Consider the following 26,403-nt stretch of genomic DNA (forward strand, 5'->3'; position numbering starts at 1 on the left):
GATGCTTTAATAGTATTTTAAAAATAAAAATGCAAGATCTTCTCTAAGCAGAAGGTGTGCCATCGCAAAGTTAGGTTAGCACAGATGACCAACAGTTTTTATTCAGACAGAGCTGAGAGGTTTTTTATGGTGCGCGTATTGGTGAGTTCATTCAAGAGGGTTGGGGCCTAAACGAACTTGAGGCCTCATTTTATTACGTTTTGTTTTCCTTTGCTCTGGTCATCTGTCATTGGTAGTGGCTTCCCGGTAACGTAGGCCGGGGCGGTCGACACCGATGACAGGGAACAACAACAAATAAAAACGTTGCAAAATACTGCTCTGTATTTCAGGCTCGTCGTTTCTCCTATGCAAAGTGATGAATCATTCTGAAAGCTGTAAAATTTAGTTCTAATTTGCGCTTAATTACCGCGTTCATAATTTGTTATAATGGTGTTCACTGTAGATTACGCGATTACGCATATACGCGCAAGAAGACTCACCCTCATCCAAATCAATCTCCCTGTAGGCGTCCAGCTTTTTCCCTCGGGAGGACTTGGCGTAGAAGACGTCGTCTTCTTCAAGGATAGGGTATGTGTCCGGCTTCCACTGATTCTTAGTAGCGGACGAGTACCTCAGCGGGGCGGAGGAGTAAAGTGCTTGGATAGCCGGACCGCCTTCTGATGATCGGTAGTCGTAGCTTGCTACCGCCGGCTTTTCCTGCACAAGATAAGCGTACGTTCTGATGGGCGAATGAGGGGGCGAAGGAGCGTAGTAGATGGACCCCAGCTTCTCCTGACTAAGCTTAGACGAACTAGCTGCGCCTTGCGTCCTGCTGACATCTCTGGTGTCCTTGAGCCGGTGAGGCGCCTCGGAGCTGTCTTTTGACCTCTCGGAGGCAGGGGAGTAGCCGCTGTCTTTGTTGGACTTTAAAGACTCCACTGACGATGACCGCGACCACCCTCTGTTATCTTCCTCTGAGGGCCGCTTGCTTTTGGCTCCGGGTACCCTCTTTTCCATGCCGTTTTTGGGAGTCTTGGACTGCGTTGCTCGCCTGCCATCTTCGTTAGTTTTGCGGGACGAATGCGAGATGCTGCCAGAAGGGTTCTTCATGGCTGATTTCTCCGTTACTGATGCGGGTGTACGGTCTTGCGATGGTGCGCGGCTTGGTTTAGAGGCCCGTTTTTCAGAATGCCTGCTCTTTGACTCGTCCAAAGAGGGCTGCTTAGTAAGGCAAGCGGCGCGACTACTAGACTCTATTGATGGGTTTTGGCCTTGGGAACCGATGCTGTGAACTGAAGACCGCCGCTCCCTGCGACTGGTGCTGTCGTTCAGCAAGTCCTTCCTTACCCCGGACGACGTGGTGTTTACAGATGCGCGAGTTTCATTTACACGCATGCTCCTCTGCGTCAAAGGGCTGTCGTTGGGCGCGACTTGCGGTTCTTTGCCGAGTCCTGAGCTCGTTGCGTTAATCGACCCGGATGACTTTCTTCGAGCAGCTGGGCGCGGTCTTTCCCCGTTCACGTGAGCTTTAGCATCGCTAAGCTGGGTTCCAGGGGGCGCTTCACTTTGCGGTAGAGCACCTAATGGCTCAAAGGCCGCATCTCTTTCCCCTGAGGATGCTACTTTATCATCTCCCAAATCTTTCGAAGCTGATTTTTCTATGACATTTTCTGAGAGCTCCCACTGCTGTTTGAGGGCGTCGATTGATTCTTGTCTGGCGCTTTGACGGGATCCGCTTCGTTTTGCCGAACTTTTTGAAGCTTCCGTTTCGGCCCTGAGTATTTGCTGTTCATGCTCGTAAAAGCTGTTTAGTGACGCCAAGCTGATGTTATCACTTTCCTCTGGCTTGCTGGCTCTGTCAGGGCTCGTTTTTAACTTGTGATTGCCGTTCTCAGACATGGTGTGCAGGTGCTGCTCTAGGTCTTGCAAGTGTTTGGCATCTTGCGGCGGTGTCGTATATGCTATTTCAGATGGGTCATCGTCGTCTGCCTCTTTGGTTGGAGGTGATATGTCTGTCATATCATCCGTTGGCACGTCTTCTCTAGATAGCTTCGCTGCGCTGTTTGAGCCTGAGTGCTTAAGCGCCATGTTAGGCTCAGGGGAACGTCCACTGTTACTCCGATTTTCAACGCTGTCATTCTCATTATTTGCCATGTCTGGCAGAGGCTCAGCGTAGGATGCAGGTTCGTTTACATTCTCGCTGGTCATGTTTTGGTCCAGTATTTCGTCCCGATTAATATCACCCGCTCGCACTGCCTCGACGCTATTGGTTTGAATGGCACTATCTTCCACTTCATGGTTACTGTACAGTGACATTGTAGTAGCTGTTTCCTTGTCCTCAGTGGTTGATGTGGACGCTTCTTTCATGGCAACGGCCGCCATTTCTTGGCTGTGGCTTTTGGTTCCCACTTCATAATTATCGTCTTCTTCGTGCGCTTCGGCGATTTCACTTTGGGAAGCCTTTCCTGATGCATTTTGGGCAAGTGTTTCATACGTTCGCCTGCAATACAATGAGAAAGAAACGGTGAAGATGCGATTTAAACTAGATGCATAAAGACAAAAAGGCAAGAAACTTTTTACTAAAAATCAGCAGTATGCCCGTTGCAGTGTGAATATAAATGTTTATGAAAGCAAAGCCACATGCATATTCTTTCCATACATGTAATTGTTTGGAATCTTTGAAGATGGTTTCTTGAAAGACTCATGAGGCAGCAGCGCCACGTAATGTCCACCATGCTTGAGGTCTTCCACATCAAGTACTGGGTTTCCTTCAGGAAAACACAGCCTGAAAATGACAGGAAAGAAAAAGTCTTGTAGACTTAGTACGCTCATCCCCAAAGTGTGAGGGAACCTTTGTTAAGAAATTAGCATGGAGATGATTGAGCGAAGTAATTGCCCAAGAGGAAATTTATATATTTCGCTTAAATGCTATCAGGGTAAAAACATTAACGACAAGTTAGAAATGTAACCGAAGCTGCTAAGTAATCACTGCTCTATAAGCAAGAACGTTGCTGAGAAATGGATAACAAAGGTCACTTAATGCGCGATGAAATATGGGAGTAAAGAATTTTCTACATCTATGCGTCTGCAGCTACGAAGTGCATCAAATGTAGCATTGTGTCGTAAAACAAATGCCATCAGTATACATCGCAGTCTTTTCTCTACATACTCGTATTTATTTAGATACGCAATCGCGATAGCAAATTAAGTTTTATTTTTATTGCTTAGCTTCATGCTGTGTACCAACACCAGATAACTTAATACTGAGCGCGCAGATTAACAAAAATTCATTTCTCCCATGTTTTAGGGTGCATTTTACACAAACTCAAAGGTAGTCCAAATGTAGTCCAGTGTATCCGCATCCACTATTTAACGCTGAATTTGATGCACTCAGAGCCGGGCTCAGAAGACTGAGTATTTGCGGTTTTCAGTTATTACCTGTCAACCATCGCTCCTCGACTGAAATGGGATGCATGTCAAAAAATAAAAAGATGCAACTTATCAGCGACACAACCGACACATCTTATTGAACGTCTCCTGAGATACATATGCAATCAGCTGAAATACTTAGATGGACGGGAGGAAATATGCAAAAAGTGGGCGATAAAAGTAACTGTCTCGCTTTCTATGGTTAACACAATCTTATAGTGAAGCTGCAAGGCACATATTACCCTGGGAATGTAAGATAAAAATTCTTATCGAGCTGGTGCTTCCTGATACCATACAGTGCGAACAATACGATACGAAAGAAGCGTGCAAACTCATCCTTGAAACCTTAGAGTGTGAACAATGCTTATGTTACGGCAAAAGTTGCGAGCATATGCATACATTAAACGAAAGGAAATTTCAGAGTACGGACAAAGTGAAACGCGCAACTTATACGAAACTTCCCGCACCCGGTAATTGGCAGAATTGCATTGATTGGCAACAGCTGTACATTAATGTTTGTGCGGAACTGCTGCTGGAGGGAAGTATCAAAATACTGGACATCGAATTGCTTACGCATGATACACAGAAATTTCCGCACTGACAGTCCTCATGCGGAAGAAAAAGTACCGGTGTTCTCAAGAGTGCCAGGTGCACAATGTCCCATGACGGGACTTATGTGTTAGACCCACTGACCTTTGGAACGCGACCTACATACCTTGGAAAACTGTTGACCTCATGGACAGGAAGTTCGTGACAAACACTCCTGCGGACCTGGACAGACCAGAGTGTGTGGTCTGTCCAGGTCAGCAGGCTCTCGCTCCGAGGGATGGCAGTGCGGCTAGGATAACGCCTTTCTTCTTATTCTTTGCAGTATTCACACTTGAAGAATGGGTTATGGGGGTTTAACGTCCCAAAGCGACTCAGGCTATGAGGGACGCCGTAGTGAAGGGCTCCGGAAATTTCGGCCACCTGGTGTTCTTTAACGTGCACGGACATCGCACAGTACACGGGCCTCTAGAATTTCGCCTCCATCGAAATTCGACTGCCACGGCCGGGGTTGAACCCGCGTCTTTCGGGCCAGCAGCCGAGCGCCATAACCACTCAGCCACCGCGGCGGCGACATTTTAAGAATGTTTTAGGAATCAGCTACTGGTGTGTACCACCCTTTACGCTGCTTAATCAATCTTTTCCAATTACCGATGTGCTGTACATTTGTACTTGTCAGTTGTAAACTGTGCTAGGGAGAGTATTGTTGTGCTGTTTCTTTGAGCGTTAAGCATGGTTATTCGTTCTGCATATCCGTCCTTTATTACGTCTCTGTTCCATCGTGTACGCGAGAGGCAGTAGCGAGATTGGTTTCCAGGCACCATGCTCTCTATGCATATTCAGGCCCTTAGAAAGAAAACAGCTGGTTGCCAGCTGCAGCTTCTAGCGGCACAATGCCTAGCTCGTCTACGGAAGGAGTGGGATACGAAAAAGTGGAGAAAAAGATAAAATGGCGAAAGAGCAATCAGAGGGAAAACAAGGAAAAAATTTGAGGACATGCTGTGCAGAAAAAAAGCATATATAGCTCCGAAAGACTAAAGGTTCGTGCACAAACAGTGCTTGCATGCTGTTGTCATGGTGACTGAGAGTATTATCCGAGGCCTTCGGGTGACAACGCGTTGCTGTGCATCAGTAATGACGAGGAACTTTTTTGAAGAAATTAAAAAAAAATTCACGTGGCAGAAACCTCGCACTCAGTGTTAGAAACAAAGTATTCAGAAGGTGTCGTAAAGAGTGTATCAAAGAGGTTATGCAAAAAGAAGGCGAAGCTAAGAAGAAAAAGAATAGCATAGAAATGAAATGTGAATTATGGGATTTAACGTTCCGAGGCGACGCAGGAGCTATGAGGGATGACGTAGTGGAGAGCTGCTTATTCATTTGGACCACATGTTGTTCTTAACGTAGACTGAAGTCTCACAGCACACGGATGCCTTTTTCGTTTCGCCTACACCAAAAAGCATGATATGGTACAAGGGGTTTATCATTCCAAAGCAGCATTGGCTATCAGGAACGCCATAGTGGATGGCTGCGGATTAATTTCTATCACCTTAGGTTATCTAACATGCACTCACATCGATCAGTACTCGAGCTCCTTGCGTTTCGCTTTCATTCAACGCGGCCGGGATCGAACCCGCCTTCTCGGTCTCAGTAGCCGAGCGCTCTAACCACTGAGCCACCGCGGCAGGGTCCTATAGATATAACTATCTTTTTATATTACATGTTATTATAACTGCGCACATAAACTTAGAAACAAACAGCAGATTTAAAAAAAGCGAGTAACAGGCACTGAGACAAAATTTATCCGAAAGAAATGCTAGAAATTCTGTATGGGTCAAGTCTGCTTTGCTTACTGTTGCATGGCGCCTTTTGTGAGCACCCACCAGGGTAGTGAACTGGCTTTGGCTTTCGGCTGCTGATCCCAAGGTCGCAGGTTTGGTCCCGGCCTCGGCGGTCGTATTTCGACGGAGGCCAAGTACGAAAACGACCGTGTGCTATGAGGTTGCAGCGCGCGTTAGACAACCCAAGTGTCTGAAATAATCTGGCGCCTTCCACTACAGCGTTCCTTATAGCTCATGTGTCGCTTCGGAACCCCACAATGTAATTTATGTTTCACCTTTTATGAAATAGAACATAGCTTTGAGAATGAGAAACACTTTTCCTGAGTTTGTGTTGCGCAGAACGCTCGTTCTACTCACGCATACCCCTCAGAACAGGGGCAGTGTAGAAAATATAACACAAAAAAGAAGCAGTCATGTTCATGCCAGAATGCGTGATTAACTCAGCGAAAGTAATTCATTTAATCTGTAAAGAAAAAAATAAATTATGTGGCTAGCAATTCAGTCAGGATAATGCAAACAGGAGCACATGTTTGAGTGGGCAACGGCGAAAACAAAGCGCTAACTGGTATGCGAAACCTATGGGGCCTAACGTGTCCATGTCGATTCTGTTTGTCGCTGTGTGCACTTCCTTGCGAAATGACCAGTCCATGAAGTTATCCTTGAAAAAAGTAAGAAAATCTGTCACTTTTTGTACTACGCTGCGCCCCGCTGGAAGTTTTACGCAGGTAGAAGTTAGTAATGCGAAAAAAGCGTGAGTAAAGAAAGTAAACGCGGGTGCAAACGACAGCGGCAACAATTTTTATCACGCTTACTTTCTGACGTAGCTCGCTTCAAGCTTCATTCGCTGTCCCACCACTTGCAGAACTCGTATCATGCTGATACGGTCCCTGCCTACGAGAGCGCAGCGTATGGGCGCTTCCCGCGGAGAGTCATTCTTGTGAATGCTGAAAAAAAAAAGGGGGAAATGTCCCGTGTAACGATCATGGTTGCACCCTTTAACGCTAAATGCAGTTAAGGGCAATGCAGGTCATATAGTTCCCATATATTTTGAAGCATATTTAAAAACAGTTTTCTCGGCAACTACTTAACATAACTCACCCGAGTTTAAGTTTTATTCGCTGTTCTGTCTTCTTTTATCCCAATCAGAGTTATGTTATTCTAACAAATATTAATATTTTTATAATTTTTTGAGAACTTTTTCAGGAAGGCTTCTCGCTGTTTTCAAAGAATACACCTGTTTGAAAAAGATAGTCTACTGCGTAGATAAGTGCCATTCTAGTTTAGCAGCTTCGCATGTCTGCGCAGATAAAGCCGGAAAAAGAATCAGCCTTCTCTTTTTTGCTTAATACCTAACTGCTGGCTAGTTTGGAACGGGCATGCAGAACTAGAAATGAACTTGCTTAATACGTAGTGTGTTTGCATCCTTTCCTTGCCTTGCCCGTGGTGCTACTGAGCTGTGGTCTTAAGTTTTCTCTTTTCTTGCATTCCTAATTACTGACCAAATGTAACAAAAACTGTAATCTTGAGGTATTTACGATTACAGACAAAACACACATTTATTTTTCATTTTTAGAAAAAAAAAACGACATGCATTGAAATATCTGTTTTGTACCCAATAGCAATTTAGTCAATATCAGTTTCAATTTTACGCTTGTTTACTAATCAGTTTGCTTTTGTGTTCTCCTTTGTGATCTGTTATTGTTCTCTCTCAGTAAAATACTTTCGACGACGGGCGACCTCACGCAACCATATCTCGATTTAGCACCCAGTTATATACCAAATTTAATCTAATATCACCCGATGTGACAGGATGTCAACGCGGGCCGTGCAGCCATCCATTAATGAAATGATAGGCCTAATATTGTAATATGGAGATGAGTATTCTATTAAAAGCGTTGTTAAACGACTCGTAGGCATTGAGATTGTCAGCGGAAGCGCATTATGAGAAGGTATGGCTAGGTTAGTTATGGGGAAGCACACTAATATAACAAGTGATAAACTGATTTGGGTTGGTATTTATGCGCCGATTACTCTTTCTCCATATGACTCTTGTACTCTTGCGGACATTAGTAGACGGAGCACGCTATACCATTCTAAGTGCAATGAGGCCTTAGCTATATCGAAAATTAAGAAACATTGTCCACGTGAGCGGGCGCTTGCGTCCACTACCAGCATGCACATACCACAGCTGGAAATTTCAGTTGAACAACTCATAAAAAAAAATGCTAGAAGACCACAGCGTGCTCCATCTACTTTTGTCCGCACCTGCACGTACACCATTTTTCCCGCAAAACTGCGATGACTGAAAGCTGCAAAGAAAGCAGGTGTTCCTTTCGATATTTGTTTTTTGCAAACATGGCTGTTCTGGCTCTACTGAAGAGCTGAAAATCATATAAGTAACTGAACAATGTCCAGGAACGTATCAGCATTAAAGGTTGGTAAAAACGCAAAGATTGATATTTCGTTTTGTAATTTACCTGACTGTTTTTGCTTATGGGCAGCTTTCACGCAAAATGAACTGTGTACTCTGTTTGAAACAAACTGGCGGTCAGTCTGATATATAATGGAAATTAAAGCCATAAAATTAAAAAAAAATAAACATGCAGTATTAGTTCGCGACGCACGTACACCGTGCTGATAGCGCACTCAGCACTTTACATTCTTGTTTCGAAAATGGTTATAATAAAGTTGCTAGTATTCGGAAAGGCACTTTCACTGCGGGAAAGCCTGTTCGGCGTGCGTTGTGCTAAATGTAGTTGACTAAAGGGGTTTTACTTACCGTAGACAGTCAAATACCCTGGACTAGTGAATTGAAACATGCACTCGGGACAATGCCAAACATCTTCTAGAGGTAGCAAGGGTGTGACGTATATTCGAACAAAGTGATCAGTTAATCAGTGAGGTGAGAACACTGTTTTGAGTTATGAGCACAAGCCGTGAAGGTAGTCGCCAAGAACAATGAAGGTCTTTGTTCAAAAATGGTTTTGCTTTCTTTAGTGCGTAATCACTAATCCGATGGGTACCAAACCCGAGAAAATTGTCTGTTGTCTGTTCTCTTGTCTGATCGCAGCTGGCCGAGCGCGAACGCTCCGTTGTTGTTGTTGTTGCCTCAAAAGCGCTCCTTCCAGGGGCACTGTCCGCTCATGGTCGTCTTCTACGTGCCCAAATTCGTGTTTTCGCATTAATTCCAATGTATTAAACATTCTCTGAAGTTGTTTTTGCTTGGAGATTAGGGAGGGGGGGGGGGGGGCATTCGGTTGTTAATGTTTTCTGCGGCGCCAGCGACAGTTATGGGCGCAGGGACGCTACGTTGGGTTTTATTCGTATTTATAGGAACAAGTAAGGGGTGTTACAAACGATGGCTGAAAGATATGTGCGCAACAATGTTATGGATACATATTAGATAGTTTCAGCATGGCGGAGACATATTGGTGTTTGCTGAATTAGCATATGCCTGCTGCACATGTTCAATTGCACATTGTGGTGCAAGGTGGGGCCCGCACCTGCCACTGCGCGTGCTTAGGAGACATACATTAATCTAATACAGTCTACGCTAGTACCCCTTTAGTCTAAAATTCTATTGAATAAGTGAATTGCTTAGTGAGCACTTCTGGATCAGGCTGTTCTTGATCTCATGTGCTGGTTTTGAGCCCTGCAGTATGTGAACAGAATAGCTTCTACTCTTCGTTGCGTCATGCATATTGCTAAATGGTATTGCTTTATACTGAGGTTTGTTCCGGCGTGTATTTATTTCTTCTTTTCAAACAGCTAGGCCATACTTTCAACGTCTTTTACTGCCTGGCACAGAAGATTTGACAGTAGCGGGAAATCTCTTTCTGGGAATAATAATAATAATAATAATAATAATAATAATAATAATAATAATAATAATAATAATAATAATAATAATAATAATAATAATAATAATAATAATAATAATAATAATAATAATAATAATAATAATAGGCTTTTGGGGAAAGTAAATGGCGCAGTATCTGTTTCATATATCGCTGGGCACCTGAACCGCACCGTGAGGGAATGGATAAAGGAGGGAGTGAAAGAAAAAAGGAAGAAAGAGGTGCCGTAGTGGAGGGCTCCGGAATAATTTCGACCACCTGGGGATTCCTTGTTTCGTGATTAACACAATGGTACCACAGCAGCGATTAAAACAGCGGGAACTGGACGGTGCACGATAGAAGGGATTTATACCAGCGAGCTCTCTCTTCTTCCATTCGTCGTTCATTTGTGTTTTTATAACGAATAACCACCAACTCGTCGTCGTTCATTTCTTTATTTAATAATGAATAACCACCAACTCGCCCGAGCTTCCCACACAACAGTTCTAATCAAAACATGTGCGTAGCACAATGCGAAAAAGAAAGTAGTCAGCAAAAATATTGGCCGTAATGTGGGAGGTATGTTGTAAAAAAAATATTATGCTCCTCTCCAGCTCACGACAGTTACAGAGCGACAGCTGTACTGCCGTTAGCTAATGTTCCTACCTCGTTTACCTTGGAGGTTGCTTATATACCGAACGCTGCGAATCCTACACATTTAGTGGGCTTTCCCAGGGTGGAGTAGATTTCAACGCAGAGACTAATCATTCAAAACAATCCACACCAGCGCAAGGAAGGCTACGCAGTTTTCTAAGATGTTCGTTGTAAAATGTGATCCTGGATAAGAGACCATTGTTCTTCAGCTACATTGATTCTGATAAAGCTGATAGCTTTCATTGTATTCATCAGGCTGCACCCAGCTGGTAACTAGAGAGAATTTACTCCCTTAATTGCAATCTTCTTGCGATAATAATTGCAACAATAAAGGGGCCCACGTGAACATTCATTGTCTCAAGTGCAAAAGCAAGAGAAAAAATGGTTGTCGTCCTCTCTTTCACAAGTGCAAAGTCCTTTATAAGAACAAATGTCAAATTACGCGAAAAATTGTTGAGGCTTTGGAGATAGCGCGAGCTGGCGATGACTGCGTAAGTGCTCCCTCAATTCTGCCGTCACAAAAAGAGTTGTCTTATCTTACGTCGTTCAAGTGTGTCGCTCGATGACTGCTGTCTTTCACCACTCTGTGGTAATGCCTTGCAGGCATTATCGAGAGTATGAAATTGCGCTTCTTGCATGAAATAAAATCAGTTGGAAGTAAGCGCTCGTGTTGTCCGTCTTATTATGTTTCCTTGTTTTTTGCGCTTTTACGTTCTGCATGGAAAACGAACTCGACCAAACTCGACCATTATTGTATTATTCGTCACTCTGCGAAACTCCTTTTCGAACATTGGAATGTAAAGCATAAATATCGCAAGGCAACACAGCGCTTGTTTTCTGGGTGAAGTTATTGGAAAAATCATAGCTGTATGCAGATACTCACAAGACCGTAATTGGCGCTTCGAACCGGTTGAGCTTATTCAGTGTGGGAAGACCAGTGCTCTTTTTTGAGTTCTGTTGCGTGTTTTGAGCCTGAAAAAGATGTAATATAAATTTCTCAAGAACACACAACAGAATTAGCAGAGCTGATGAATAATACCTTTGCGTTACGCTTTCGTGCCTGGTTCAATCTTCCGAGCTGGTCAATGTCCGGGTATCTAGAAAGCAAAAAAAAAAAAGATGTTTAGCATCGAATGCATCTCACGCAAGATGAGGAGGAAAAGGAATATCATCGGAAAGGTCTACTTGAACAATATGTCGAAGGCACAGATGTAAAGCCTTTTTGTAGTTACTTCGCACTTCCAGTTCTGGCCCGCACGGACTCCACTAATGCGATTCAAATGAAGTTATAGAAATATAATAAAACACCTGCTCTTCCCTGCTCTTTACCGATGCCAACAACTTTAAAATTTTTGCACCTGCTCACTGTATATACTTTTTTACAATTGCTCTCACAGGAGGTCCCGTCCAGTCTCTGACTTTGGGACCTCCTTCTGCACTCTAGTGATTTTTTTATAATCTTGTACCCTAAACATGCAATAATCGAACCTGATTCTTCAACCCTGAACCTGCGGAAAGATGGGGTTAAAATCCCCGCTTGTAGAAACCGGCAGTCAATGTCATGTCGGGTTTTTTCTGGCATAAAGGGTTTACTAATGTGGAAGCATTATATTCCAGATGTATTATTATGCGACTTCGAGTTTTCTTTTCTTTTTGGAACACACCCAATGGAAATTGTGTTAGCGCTTAGAAATAGCAGGGCGTCCAGCACGAGAAGCTTCGAGGTAATATTTAAGGTTCAGGTTGTCTCTGTTTTTGTCGTATTAGGCCTCTCATCTATATCGACGCAAACGCGTCCAGCGGCAGTTCACTGCTGACGGAGCCAGTACGAAATGAAGGAGCTGCAGAGGAACTGCGCTGGTTAGTGAGGGAGCAAATGCCTGTACGAAAAGAGCCACCAGCAATTGGGTCGCGTCTGTAAACTCCTGTCGATGTGAAACTCATCACACCGTCTCTGCTTGTTATTAACTTATGCTTACAAGCCATTAAATGACATGTATGCAGTCACTCAAAGCATTTGCATTGAGTATATACACCTTAATTGCTTCTCGCCCGAGGACAAACTTGTTCCTCTCCCTGGTCTGTGCAGCAGCCATGATGCTACCACATGAATAAAAAATTCTGTAAAGTTTAGCGCGTAGTATGCAAGTGCACGACAGTCACTATCTCTCTGAAGATAACTGTGGAGTATAGAACAAAACAAGTAAGGAAGAAGTGCAGCCTTTTTAACTGGCCGAGGCCATTTTTTCGAGTTACTGTTCAGTTTGAACATGCGCATAAGTCAAAATGATCCTGGCACATTCCCCGTGGTAGCTCACGTGTTCTGAGACAGTGCGCTAAATTGAAAGGCGTCTGTTGTCATGTTAATGAGCCTCAGTAATGAAAATTTGAGGCAAGGTTTACATATGTACACTCAGGCACGTACAAAAATGGTACGCTGATAGAAACAAGTGAGCGGCGTGCGGTAGAGGAAGGAGCGCATGTCGGGAGAGTTGATGCAAGAAAATTTTCTGCTCACGGCAGCCTTGGAGCAGTGATGAAGCCGTAGATTTTGGGAGAGGTTACGCTGCCATCTGGTTAGGTGGCGCGTAAAACGTAGTGTTGTATGCGTCTGCCAGTGATAACGTGACCACACCCTGGAAGTGCCTGGTGCGACCTTTGTCGTCTTCGGGTGGGGTGCGCCATCGTATATAAGACGCCGACAAACTTTTCGAAACGCCTTTTCTTAGACGCTCCGAGCTTGTCTATGCAGGAATAGTAAGCCGTTATTAGGAGAGGCGCTGTGGCAGCCTTAGAGCGGGTAGACAATTGGACCATGTACATGAAGGATGAGACAAAGAAAGAAGTGGGAAGGGGCCGAAATTAAAAAAAAATGACTGTGACTTAACTTGGCTAACCCTGGAATTCAGCGAAAAGCAAGCACGCTTGCTAAGCGTCTGAGGCTCGTCCATTGCAGCTCCGCTGCGCGCTCGCGGCAGCCGTTCTATATATATACCCACACGACCACGTGGCTATGACGTGATATCGCATGGTCTTACGACACCCCCATCGAATATCATTACTTGGCTTAATATCACCCCATCGGGTGTTCTTAAGGTCAAAGGTCAACCCAAAGGTCACCCAATGTCAAAGGTCAGAGGCCAAAGGCCAACTAAAGGTCATGAGTCAAGGTCAAGGGTCAAGGGTTCGACACCATAACTGTGCCACATATGGTCATACAGGACTATCCTTGGTTGGGCTGAAGATCGTTCAAGGTCGTTGTGCTGCCTACCCGAATACTGCTTTACTTAGCGTAGGGAAGCTTTTCGCTTCAAAACTTGCTGCTGATTTAGCTTACTTGGGCAAATGTGAAGTATGTGCATTAGCACGTCGCGTTTCATTTCACTTTCGATTCGAGGCTAGGTTTTAATGCGAATGCACTAATCCGGAGGCTCAGAGCCTAGCAAACTCTTATCTTGCCGATTGTAATGTCCGACAAGCGTGAGTGCTCCGTCGTTATTATCCTCATACAATGGCACATGCCCACACAGGGGGATCGGCCCGCTCATCGTCGTCTTCCACGTAGCACTAATCCCTGCTCTTTCACTGATTCTAATGTAGCAAACATTCTCTGACATTTTTTTAAGGTTATGCTTCAGGCAAATATCGGTGAAATCGGTGATTGGGAACCTTAGTGGTAACGCACTGTAAAATTTTGGGACCACATAACGCACCTTAAGAGGGCACTGCTGTAACGGTATGTTCTGGATCCACTGCGCACGGTGGAAGTAGACGAAGGCGACGACGTGCAATGCACAGCGAGAGAGAGTGGCACTGGATAAAACAGCGCAACGAAAGAGAAGAGAAGGACGAACACCAGAGAGCTGGTGTTTGTCCTTCTCTTGTCTCTTCTTCCGTTGCGCTATTTTATCTAGTTCATAAGAAATGTGCCGACCAGCCTGCGTTCTCCCTCTTCCAAAGAGTGGCTGTTGATCGGAGCTACACGAGTTGGAAAGAATTGCCTCTGGATCGTATCTTCCTGACATCAACAATATTAAGGCGGAAGCCTTTAATGGCTCATACTCCCGGTCGAGATCCTGTCCGTCCGTTACATCGCCAACCGGAAGTCGCGACAACGGAAGTGACGTCATACCGCCCGTCCGTCCGTCCGTTACACTATTCAACTCGTTAAGAAAAAAATTCAAGGGGGCACTTTGTTGACCTAAAGTGCGGTGAGGCGAAAGCCTTCAGCGCTGTGTTGCTGCTTGTCACAAGAGAGTTATAGCATATCGTTACCGTGTTTACGTTACCGTTTACCGGGCCCGGCTAGCGACATCTGCGCATGCGCCGCCAGTTACCGGTCCGCTAGCACTTTACGGAATCTCTTTTAGCGTTGCGGACAGTTAGCGTTCGCTCGTAAACAAACATGGCAGAGCACTGCACGGCCGCTTCTGATGAAATACTGCACCGCCGCCGCGTTCTTCGGTGCCATTTATCGCTATAAATGAAGGCATTCGCTTTTAATTTGCAGACTCTCACTTATACATCGAGGTTTGAGTAACAAATAAACCATGTGTTTGAGATCATTTGCCGATTTTTTCGCAGTTAAGCCTAACTATATGCCGTGTACATAGCCAAATAGCAACGACTACACTGCAGCTCTCTAGTTTTGTGCCCGATTTAACCTTTTCCTATATTTTCATGATTTCTTTCCTTGAAAAAACAAACACTGGTTATTCTCTTACTATATTCATCAGTAAATATAGAAAATAAAAAGTTTCCCTCGCCCAGAGTTGACACGCTTTGATTTACTGTCACTAGAAGGCGCCACTGTGTTTACATCCAAACATCTAAAGAAGCGACGATGCTGCACGGCAAGCAGATATCGTAGTTGTTCTTTTTCACATCGTTCGCAACGCAACGTGCACTGCGTATGCAAGCTTACTGAGGTCTACGTAGTGAAATTGTCTACTTGCCAGGGTAGGCAAAGGTGTCTAGCTTCACGGGCACATTTGGAAAGCCGCTGAGTCGGCTGTTAGCTGAAGTGCAGTCGGTACGTCTTTATAAGCAGAGAAAAAGGTTATTCAAGTGCATGTGGCATCTCACTTCATAGAAATGCTTGCAATGCATCCGTATTTTTGTTTGAAATAAAAGTTCGGCATCTGCCATCATCATCACTCGTTTTAGCCTTACGGTAACTTGTTACGCGAGAGACGGTACGCTAAAACGTCTTCTGGCGTGCGCAGCGCTAACTGGAAAGTCCGGCGTCTGGTAACACGGTAAACGGTAACATAAACACGGTAACGATATGCTATAACTTTCTACTGATGTGTGGTTAAGACGTTAATTAAGTACACAATTGTTAGTTAATATCAAACGCTGGAGACACTGGAGGGAATTTGGGAGGCATCTGTCTGATTCGACGCCTTTCCGCAAATACTCTCCACCGTCCTAGACAAGGAGAACTACATATGCGTTGGCAGGAAGTAACGTAATCGTTAGCACGCTCAGCTGCGGAACGGAAGGATGGTGGTTCCAATCCCATCGTGCACAAAGATTTTTTTCTTATCGGGTTGAAGAGTATCACGGACGGAGGGACACCGCGAGTATGAGCCATTAAAGACATTCGCCTCAAAAATTTTTGTGCGTGATGGGTTTCGAATCACCATCCTTCCGTTCCGCAGCTGAGCGTGCTAACGACTACGCTACTTCCTGACAACGCATATGTAGTTCTCCTTGTCTAGGACGCTGGAGAGTGTTTGTGGAAAGGCGTCGAATGAGACGGTTGCCTCCCAAACGCCTTCCAATGTCTCCAGCATTTAAGATTCTGAAAGAATTGTGTACTTAATCAGCATCTTAGCCACACATCAGTGACGCAAGCTGCAACACCATGGACGCTAAAGTCTTTCGCCTCACCGCGCTTTATGTCAATAAAGTGCGCCCTTGAATTTTTGAAGCACAGCTGCGAGAGTTTAGCGCGAAAACATATCAGGGTGCCTTGATTAGGTCGCGGGCACGGAGGTTCGTTAATAAACAACCATCTCGCCGCGCGTTTAATTATGGAAGGCGGGCTGCTCTTTCCAAGGAGGTTTTAGAAATTCAATACGGAGGCGATACATACACTGAAACGCCTGGTATTTTTGGCGTTTTTCTTTACTATTATATGCGGCTCTTTGGGGGTAGTAATAACCGGATTAGTAAGTTTGATAGAGCACGTCATAGTGTTTTGTTTTTAGTCTTAAAGAGCGCAAACATTGGTGATGTCTTTCTTAAAAAAATAGAATTATGTTATAATGCTTCCACTACAGGACTGATCATTAAACAAAAGCTTAACAATCCTATTCCACTTCAGTTATCGGTTCGGCAGGACTGCCTGCTATTGCCTTCGTTATTCGCTTTATATCCTGAGCCCTTATGCGCTAGTATCATCGAAAACACAGTAATTCTTGCTTCTTGCTATTTCAATGTGAAATAAAAATTTTGGCTTATGCTAATGACGTTGCGCTTCTCTGTTCGGATAAAGAGTGCGCTCGAGGTTTTTCATGTAACTTAGCATTTTTCTGAGAAAAACGAGGTTTTGAGCTAGTTGGTAACTTTCTTGGTTCATAACGGCAGCAAAGGAGCACAAGAGAAGAAACACGCGAACACACGGACGAACGCTGCACTCACAAATGGCTTCATTGGGAGCAGATTTTGCATAAATAAAGACTCTACGCTTGTGCGCACTACAGAGCGGACAAAAAATACGACGTGCCACGGTAACATCAGAAGCACGTCTTATCTTATAGCCGCGAAAAGGTCGAACTCAGAAGTGTACATAAAAATCCAAGCATCATTAATACAGCAATCAGCTCTTTTCTTTATGTGATAGGCGTCCGGGAGTTCACGTGCCGTTTTATTCTTGCTCCTGCCTAAAATTCTTGCGCTGTCGAAACGTGGCCCACATTTCCTGCATGACTGGCAGTGCTTAACCAAGTGCACACTTTTTGTTCTTTAAATTCCTTTGGTGCTCCCCCAGCCGGTCGTTGATACATCGTGCAGTTTTACCTATGTACTACACTTTCCCGCATATAAGTGGCAGCTCGTATACCACCCCTGAAGCACGTGTGCTGTGCGATGTCAGTGCACGTTAAAGAACCCCAGGCGGTAGAAATTCCCGGAGCCCTTCACTACGGCGTCTCTCATAGCCTGAGTCGCTTTGGGACGTTAAACTCCCATAAACCAAACCACCCCTGGTGTGCCTTTTCCCAGACCCGCTTCTTCTTGTCTCCTCTCCGGAGATACAAGGGCACAGCTTGGAAAGCTTCACCGGAGCCGAAAAAACGACTGGTACGACAAACCTGTTCGCAACCTTCTTCATGTTATGCGACACTTTGCGTAGGTAGGAGGCAACTTCCGGTCGCAGGATTCTGTCCTTCTCCTTCGTCTTAGGGTTCGTAGTGCGTGCCTTCACTTTTTTCAGGATAACCTCTTTAACAGAAGTCACGACCGACAAGGTATAGCCCGCAACCTTAATTCTAGCCAATTGGTTAACAAAGCTGGTCTGCATTTCATGAAAGCACGATTTCTCAAGAGGCGATTCCAGACAAAAGCTAACTATGCATCTCTTTATGCGGAGCCGTAAGGCAAAAATTGCTTTTGAACACGAGGGGCATGCACCCAACATATATGATAATAATAATAATAATTAATATGATCTCTGCCCAACTTGACCTGTAGATCTAAAAACTGAAGTTTGTTTAATTTACACCAGGTGGTCTAAATTAATCTGAAGCCCTCAACTACGCCGTCTTTTATATTCACAACTGTCGCTTCGGGACGCTAAACCCCACATACCTGCACAATCAAAACACGTGGTGCGCATGTAGCCGTAAACAAGAAAACTCAAGCACTTTTGCTACCATGACTGTGCGCTCTTCGAAAGCCTCTTTTAGACGCCAACGGAGCACCATTAGAAACAAGATATCCGTAGCTCTAATTGCTTGCTGAGCAAGTTGGCAAGACTCACTGCGACTCTAAAGCTAGCCGCCGAGAAGAGACACACAGCGAACTTTGCTACAACTGCGATCTTCGTATCAATCCGGCCTTTGTACTTCCGTGGTGCAAGTTTTCTCTGACTGATCCTAGCGCTCCATCGAATTCATTTGCAAACAAGCATCTGCGAAAGTGTTGCAACCAACAGGACGGAATTTACTGTTCCTTTCGAGTTTCGCTTTGTGCCTACTGTCATTGGGGCCATACATTATGTATGGTCATAAAAGGGTATTTCTGCTTATACACAAGCATTGGTGAAAACAGAAAACGACACGAAAAAAAAAGGCCACATTCCACTGTCTATGCTGCTTCGTTGTTGCTGATGGCCTTGAACTGTGCACGAGAGATTTTGCATAGGTTAACGAATATGCATCCACAAAGCCTATGATTTCAGAAGTCATGATTTGAAATGATGCGTAAACTCTCAGCAAGTATTTAAAGTTATATCATGGTTGGCCGCATAGCGCATTTTGTGTTCGCTATCAAAATTTTGATATATCATGTCTAATCATGCACAAAACTCTTATTTTTGTTAAACAGAAAAAAAGTCTTGTGCCCGATGACTATATTGTGCACGAGGGAATTGCACATTCGAATGGGGCACTATTATTCGATAGTTTAGCTAGTAAGAGAGATTTTCCGTAAATGACAGACTCAAGGCATATGCGAAAGTCAAGCAACCTTTCATGACCCGCCCTTTTCTAACCGAGCCCAAAATTGCTGTCCGTGCAATTAACGCTGAAGTTCAATGAAACACTGGCTCGAACTGTTTTGTATTGAACGCAGTGCAACTGTTTGATGATTATGAATCCTTATATTAAACTGACCACTGAGTGTATCAAATCTGGTGCACATACGGCAACTACTCTTCTCTCAGTCCGTCCTTTATCCCTTCCCTTACTGCGTGGTTCAGGTGTCCGGCGGGATATGAGACAGATACTGTGCCATTTCCTTTCCCCAACAACCAATTTTCATTTACATACTGCAAATATAAACTCTAATTTCTGATACATTAGCGTCTGATTGCTCCGCAGTATTCGCTGTGTAAGCAGAAGTTTCATTGACAGTTTTCGCGAGTGCTTGAGCAAGAGTGAAAGGAATTATACACAGTGCCTCGGTCATGTGCAGCCTCGCACCCTTTCTGATCTCAGACACTTTGTTTATGGTTTGGTTTATGGGCGTGTAACGTCCCAAAGCGACTCAGGCTACGAGGGACGCCGTAGCGAAGGGCTCCGGAAATTTCGACCACCTGGGGTTATTTAACGTGCAGCGACATCGCACAGCACACGGGCCTCTAGAATTTCGCCACCATCGAAATTCGACCGCCGTGGCCGGGATCGAACCCGCTTCTTTCGGGTCAGCAGCCGAGCGCCATAATGACTTTGCCAGACACATTGTAATGCGCGCTTAGTTATCTGCCACTGATTAGACCCTAGCAGACTTATAGATTTATTATTGCAAAAGCACTAATCCGGAGGTTAAGAGCCTAACAAACTCGTCTCTCGCGAATTGTATTCTGGGAAGCACAAGCTCTCCCTTCTTGTTGCCTCTGAAGCGATGGAAATAATATTTCTGTTTAATATTCAAGCTGAATTTATTTCGCGAGCTCGCAGAGAAAAAAAAATTCTTTATCGTGGCAGCTTAAGCATCATCGGAATGAGCAGCATGGGACATGGACAAAAATTTGTGGAGCGGACGTTTCCATGTCTGATCTGTTTTATTTGCGGTTTTAAATTCTTGTGCTCTGCAACTTTTCTCACTAAAGATGAGATTGAGCAAGAACTTAATCACGTTAGCCAGGCATAACCAACTCAGAACGAATTCCGTTGTGCGCGGATTCACTTCATCGAACTATATATATTCGGTATAAAGAGAGAAGAATATTTGTGCATGCTGGAGAGTGTTAAAAGCGATTCTCATTGAAATTAGTTTTATGGATTATTCAAATCGCTGATCGCAGCACGTTTTCTTGCTCCACGAAAATGAAAAGTCTGCTTCGATGGGCGATTCGGATTAAAATCCTGAGTTCTAGTTTTCCGAGATTGATTTCACGCTCCTTCGCGAATTCATAGTTCTGCTCCTGACCGTCAGTTGGAACACGCCATTAGTTATTCTCCATCTGTGTGTTTCAGGCTAACATTTGCAGTGATCATTAAAGAGTACCTTCTCCTCCTTCTGCGTGTTTCAATCGAAAGAGTTTCGTGGAAATAAACTACGAAGCCTAAATGCTGATGCGAAAGAGAGGTGAGCTGTGCTTGCTTTCAGGTCACCGACTCCAAGGTTCAGCAGTAAAGTGGCGTTACCAATGGGGCGAAAGTGTATCGGGCCAGTTGGTGCGTGCTGGACACTTCAATGAAAGTATAAAGTATAAAGCAGCGGGACGATAAAATAGATACAAACAAAGCGCTGACCAGCAACCGATATGTTTGTTGATTGTCTATGTAGGCGAGAAAATGTCGTGCAGCAGTTACGCTCACTAAAGGGAATGAGTTTTCCCCTGCAAAAATTATCCATAAACAACAGTCTATAGACTTCTTATAGACTCGATTTCCTTCCTATAGATATTTTGTTTGTCTACTCATAGTCTACAGACTGTCTATGGACAAAAGTTTACTAAAGGTGTAAGGCCATAAGTCTATAGATTTTCTATAGACTATAGGATTTGTATTGTCTAGAGACTGTTCTCTTGGGTTTGTCTACAGAGTTTATAGGCTTTATACACAGAAGTCTATGGACAGTCTATAGACTGTCTAAAGAAATTTTTGTAAGGATTGTCTGCAAGAAAGAGGTGTCATCTTTGTTCACGTTTTCTACGTGCGTGAACACACGCACACGAACATGCAGGGACGCACGCGTTCACACGCACACTCATACATAATTTACGCCGTCGATAACAATAGGTTTCCTAACTGTGTGGCGCAGGACATGCGTGGATTAAAAACGCATGCGGCATGCACTAGCGCTTTCCGTGTCTCTAGTTCTTTCTTTGTGCCGCATGTTTTATGCCGCAGAGTTCATCTTGTTAACGCTCTGTGCATGACTTCTGGTTTATGGTTTATGGGGGTTTAACGTCCCAAAGCGACTCAGGCTACGAGAGACGCGCATGATTTCTCTTCGCGCTGTTGTTTCTGCACGTTTCTTCAATTCCACTTAAAAAAACTTTTGCATCGCCATATAGCGATCTTTGAAAACTAGCATTTGTTTCCTTATGTTTGTACGCCGTTATTACCTTTTAAAACATATTCTCTGTAGAACAGATATTTATATTTCAGCTTCACTTCACCACTCTCATTGTAAAAAATAAGTCTAACCGAATTTCGCATACCTCGAAGCTACATTACCCCTACTTTAACCACAGGCAATCAAAACGTTGAAGAAAAGTAATAAATTTCCAGTATGTCGTCACTGGTGGTTCCAACATTGCTTGAATGCAAAAAGCAACAAACTGGCAGACCAGCTAAGATAAACGCACTTTATGCTTAATTATAATTATGAAATAATTTTAATTTTTCAACCATCTATGAATGCTCAAACTGCGCACAGGTAATCAGGCGCATTCTTTAAATGCTCGGAAAAAAATCGATTTTTTTATTTAATTACCTAGCAGTACTGCATTACGTCCGCAGGAATTTTAGGTTGTTCTGCCGTTTGGCCCCCTCTTGCGAAGGGCTATCTTCCAGTAAGCTTTCTGATCCTCTGGCAACTAGCACTTAGACCTAGTTTCGATAAATGATTTGAGAATTTTTTTTACTTACGATACTGCGATGAATTTATGTACTTCTGAAAGCAGAAAGAAAAAAAAATATTCGCAATTTTGCAGCCTGTATCTTATGTAATACGCAGGGCTTTAGACGGTTATATGCGCTAGCTATTGCTACAGTGCCTGTCTGGTATTATCCCGATACGTCCTGGTGCATGTGTCCAAGCGTTGCGGAGCGAAAATATGAGGAAGGGCTTGAAGAAGACAAAGGTGTGCGACAGTATGCGCACCCGGTGTGTCACGGCATTTATTACGCGTTAACACCCAAACAACTTTGTCTGGGCGGTCTCCAAACAATCTGACTGACAAATTAAAGTAGTGGATGGTGAAACGCGAGGAAATACGCCATAACTTATATAATTATAATATAATTAGTTTTTTGGGGGAAAGGAAATGGCGCAGTATCTGTCTCATATATCGTTGGACACCTGAACCGCGCGGTAAGGGAAGGGTAAAAAAGGGAGTGAAAGAAGAAAGGAAGAGAAAGGTGCCGTAGTGGAGGGCTCCGGAATAATTTCGACCCCCTGGGGATCTTTAACGTGCACTGACATCGCACAGCACACGGGCGCCTTAGCGTTTTTCCTCCATAACTTCTGTAAATTTTAAGTTTCTCGTGTCCAATGCAGCATTCAGCAGGAGAAGTAAATATCCTGGTCTGTTATCTGGGCGGGAATCTCCTAATGAACCGCGTATGCCAGCACTGCTACTGCTGTCAATATTCTGTTTTTGTAATCGACAGGTTCACTGGTATTTCCAACGAGTTTTGGTCAAGAGTAAATGTTAGATGACCAAAAACAAAGAGTAAGAAGGAAGGGCGAAGGGGAAAAAAATGCTACGAGACGTTTCCTTCACCCGTAATTTGTTTTGGCTTAGCGCCGACGCCGAGTTTTGCTGTTTGTGCTCTACCAGACAAAAGCGCGCTGGTCTGGAAGGCGCCCAAATGTCGGACGCTATGTGACGAGGCAAAAGATGAAAACAAGAAAAGCGAATAAGGCTGTTGCACCGCATCGATTATCTGAGGAAGGCTTAGAAATGAGAGGCCGACACCTGGCGCCGGCGCGGTCCCTTGTGAATGTTTTGGACCGACCGGCGGGGCAAGGCGCGCCGCGTCATGACGGGTAGCACGCCGGCGTAAAACGCAAACAGGAAAAACTAGGGATGCCAGAGTCCGCGTCTAAGAAAGAATGCCGCCCTTGGTAGCGTTCGCTCGGTTCATATGGCGGTCGATGTAGGTAGGCGCGCTGGTCGATGCGAAAAACACGTGGTCGGTGTCACAAGGGGGACCGCGTCGGTGCACATGTTCCAGGGTGAACAAGTTAAGCGGCGTTTCGGCATGCATAATGAGGCACGAATGCTGCGCTTGTTTCTTCGTTAAATTACTGGGAAAAAATTACGCTAAATTACTGGAAAAAAGGAACAACCGTAAAATTATAAACAAGACCACCCGCCGCGATGACTAGGTGACTGCCACAAAATTCGGCTGCTGAGCCTAAGGTCTCGGGATCGATACCCGCCACAGCGGGTACATTTGTACGAAGTGGGACTATGAAAACGTTCTTGGGCTGAGATTTCGGTGCATATTAATGAACCCTGGATAATGGAAATTTGTCTGCGGCCGTCCGCTCCGACATGTCTCAAAGCAAAATGTGCTGTTCTGGCATGCAAAAATCTATCAAGTAATCGATGAGCAGCAAGAGGTAGTCAAGAAGCTATCGAGAACGTGAAGCAATCGAGAACGAATGGTTACTGTTGGTTTTCGCATTCGTCGCGTACAAAGGATGCAGGAAAAAAAAAGAAAGTGCTAATATACGTACGTCCGGACAAACGTGGGGGCTCACCAATAAACTTGTGAAGTTGTGTCTGATAAGTAGGCTAGCTATCACTAGTTGCAGCGGAGATCTTTCACGAGCGCTCCTAGAAAGAAGGCATTCAACCTTGAAGTCAATTCAAGCGTTTTTTTTTTGTAGTAATACAAATTTTCAATAATAATAACTTGCAGTTTTTTTTTACTTTGAAGTTGGGCAGAAAACTGAAGTTAGTATCGAGTTTGTTAGCACTCGTAACGTGGACTGCGAACGAAGGAAATAATGAACCACATGTGGTCATGTTACCGAAGTATGTCGGCTTCACCAGCGACCGATCCCATTAGCCAAGCTAACTCGATCAAGATAACCCGAGCCGAAAGCATGTTGCTGATACATAACAGTCAATACTATGACGGCATTATTGGTGAAAGAAAGTACAAAAGGCTTCATTGAAGGTGCTTTCCTCCAAGAGTTGTGAATCTAATCAAACGTGTATAAACCGCTTTGAGCGCGACCTAAAGGCTCAACTCTACTTTTAGAAGCAAAAGTACAATGCGTAAAGTCATCTTTACGCCTCTTCAAAGCAACGAGCCTTTTTGAGGGTAATCTTATGAGGTGACAACGATATGGTAAATGATCAAGTGAGGCCACAACGCGGAAATGATAATCGTCACTAAATGATGAAACATACTGTAGCAAGGCGATAACACGGAATACATTAACCTATGGCTCGTTAGAAAAACTGCAGAGGAATAGCACACCGGGCATATCGACACTAAACTAGCAAAGAAACCTAGCCAGTAGTTCTTGCACTTTTTCGCGCAAAGTGAATGCTTGGTCTTATTCAGAATTTTGTTTCCACTAATAGCACAAGAGGCAGCCATCAACGCTTTTTATGAGGGGGGCCGGTAGCCTAACGCTTTGAACGCACGGTTATTCTCGGCGCTGCCTATGCGGTCAGCGCAGCCCACTCACCCGTGCGGCAACTGGCGGAACTTCTCGTATCCGGCCGCCACGTAACGTTCGTTGCCGCGCAGGTCGTCGATGGACGAGACGCGGTGCCCGTGGCGCGGAGTGTACAGGCTGCGGATGGCACCGAAACTGGGCCGTATCCTCTCGGTGAGCTTCTCGAGGAGGGACTCGAGGCTGCGGTAGTGCCTCTGGTTCACCAGAGTCTTGAGCGGCTCGAAGTGTTCGTCACCGTTGAGAAACATGTAGACCCAGCGCGAGTCCGGCTTGTCAGCCGCCGCGACTCTCGGCAGCCGGTGGTTGTCGCTGTCTTCGTCGCTACTCGCCGCTGCCATCTGGCAACTTGTCCACTGCGCCCGGTAGGACCTATTCTCGCCTTTCTCTCCCTTCAGACGCTGACGTCGATCACTCGGCTGTCACCGTCGCCGAATACAGTAAGCCGCAGGGTGCAACACGGATCGGACAATTGCAACACATTGCCGCGTGATCCAGACAGTGCTAAGATAGGCACGGAATCGTCACATCAGTTGCTGCTGGCATCGTTGCGCAAGCTTCCACCGAGCACGTTTCATATCGCACGCACTGGCGAGTGCCTCCCACGAACCGTCGTCCCGGCGGTTCCAAGACACTTCTGTCTTTCGAACTTCGCTGCAGCAAGAAAAAAAACGTCCCGCGAGCTACTCAGCGTAACACGCTTGTGAAATGACTGCCGTCATTGCGGCGAACTAATTTTTTCGCCGCGTTCCAGCGAGCTCCTGTCTGGAACTCCCACGCGGCGATCAACGGCCACGGGAACCGAAACTCCGATAGTGACAAGCGCTGCCCTCGCCGCAACTCTTTGCCCCGTCGTTCCACGGCGGCGGGCTGCGGTCTCCTAGGGAACGGAGGTAGTGCTACACCGTTCGGCAGAACGCCCTGGGCCGTAGGGAAGGGAGAGGGCACAGAGCGAATGGGAAAGAGTGCGCTCTGCAGCAAAGGAGCCCGCGATACGGAGCATGCACCTTTCTGCCTCTCTCCCCCAGTTTTGTGTTTCTCTTCGCCTTCTCTGCGCTCCCCTTTTTCCCCCTCGGGTTCCCGCCGCTGCTCCCGAACTTACTTTGGCTGCGCGACGAGCGAAACTGCGACGCTTGGACGCTTCACGGCGCACGTAGAGCGGTCGCGCTTCTACGGTTTTTCCGTCCGTCCCACTGCGGCCAGTAGCCGAGTTGCTTTCCCAGAAAATTGTCCGCTTATTGGGTATGCTCGCTTTCTACGCGGCCCGGCCCAGTTTCACATTCCCAGAATGAATTCCTCTCCCAGAATTTAAGGTGAACCACAGCTTGGCTTTTTGAGAATGACCCACCGAGTTGGCGCACGTGTAGGGCCTTCTGTCTCGTAGCACGAGGTCCAGGGCTCGGTAGCCGGCTGCGAGGGCTGCACTTTAAACAAAAGTGCAAAACATGCTCCTGTACTAAATTCGCCTGGAGTGTGCGATGGGGGCTAGTTGGTGACATGAAATTTTAAAAAGAAAAACCACGCAAGGACAAGACTCACGAAAGAGGTATAGACGAGGCGAGCGTTAAAAATTACTAAAT

General features: G+C 45.1%; 1 protein-coding gene across 1 annotated transcript in view; it reads right to left on the reverse strand.

Moving 5' to 3' along the window:
• LOC144129259 (uncharacterized) overlaps positions 1–25,331 on the reverse strand; it is a 29,700-nt gene extending 4,369 nt beyond the window's left edge. Inside the window, exons 1-6 of the mRNA XM_077663275.1 lie at positions 24,836–25,331; positions 11,322–11,379; positions 11,166–11,254; positions 6,605–6,736; positions 2,639–2,764; positions 480–2,479 (exon numbers count right to left, since the gene is read on the reverse strand). Of these exons, the coding sequence (XP_077519401.1) occupies positions 480–2,479; positions 2,639–2,764; positions 6,605–6,736; positions 11,166–11,254; positions 11,322–11,379; positions 24,836–25,164 (2,734 nt within the window). The 5' untranslated portion in view covers positions 25,165–25,331. The remainder of the gene's footprint in view (positions 1–479; positions 2,480–2,638; positions 2,765–6,604; positions 6,737–11,165; positions 11,255–11,321; positions 11,380–24,835) is intronic.
• Between the last annotated feature and the right edge of the window lie 1,072 nt (positions 25,332–26,403).

Source organism: Amblyomma americanum, chromosome 4, assembly GCF_052857255.1.
Source record: "Amblyomma americanum isolate KBUSLIRL-KWMA chromosome 4, ASM5285725v1, whole genome shotgun sequence".
NCBI lineage: Eukaryota > Metazoa > Arthropoda > Arachnida > Ixodida > Ixodidae > Amblyomma > Amblyomma americanum.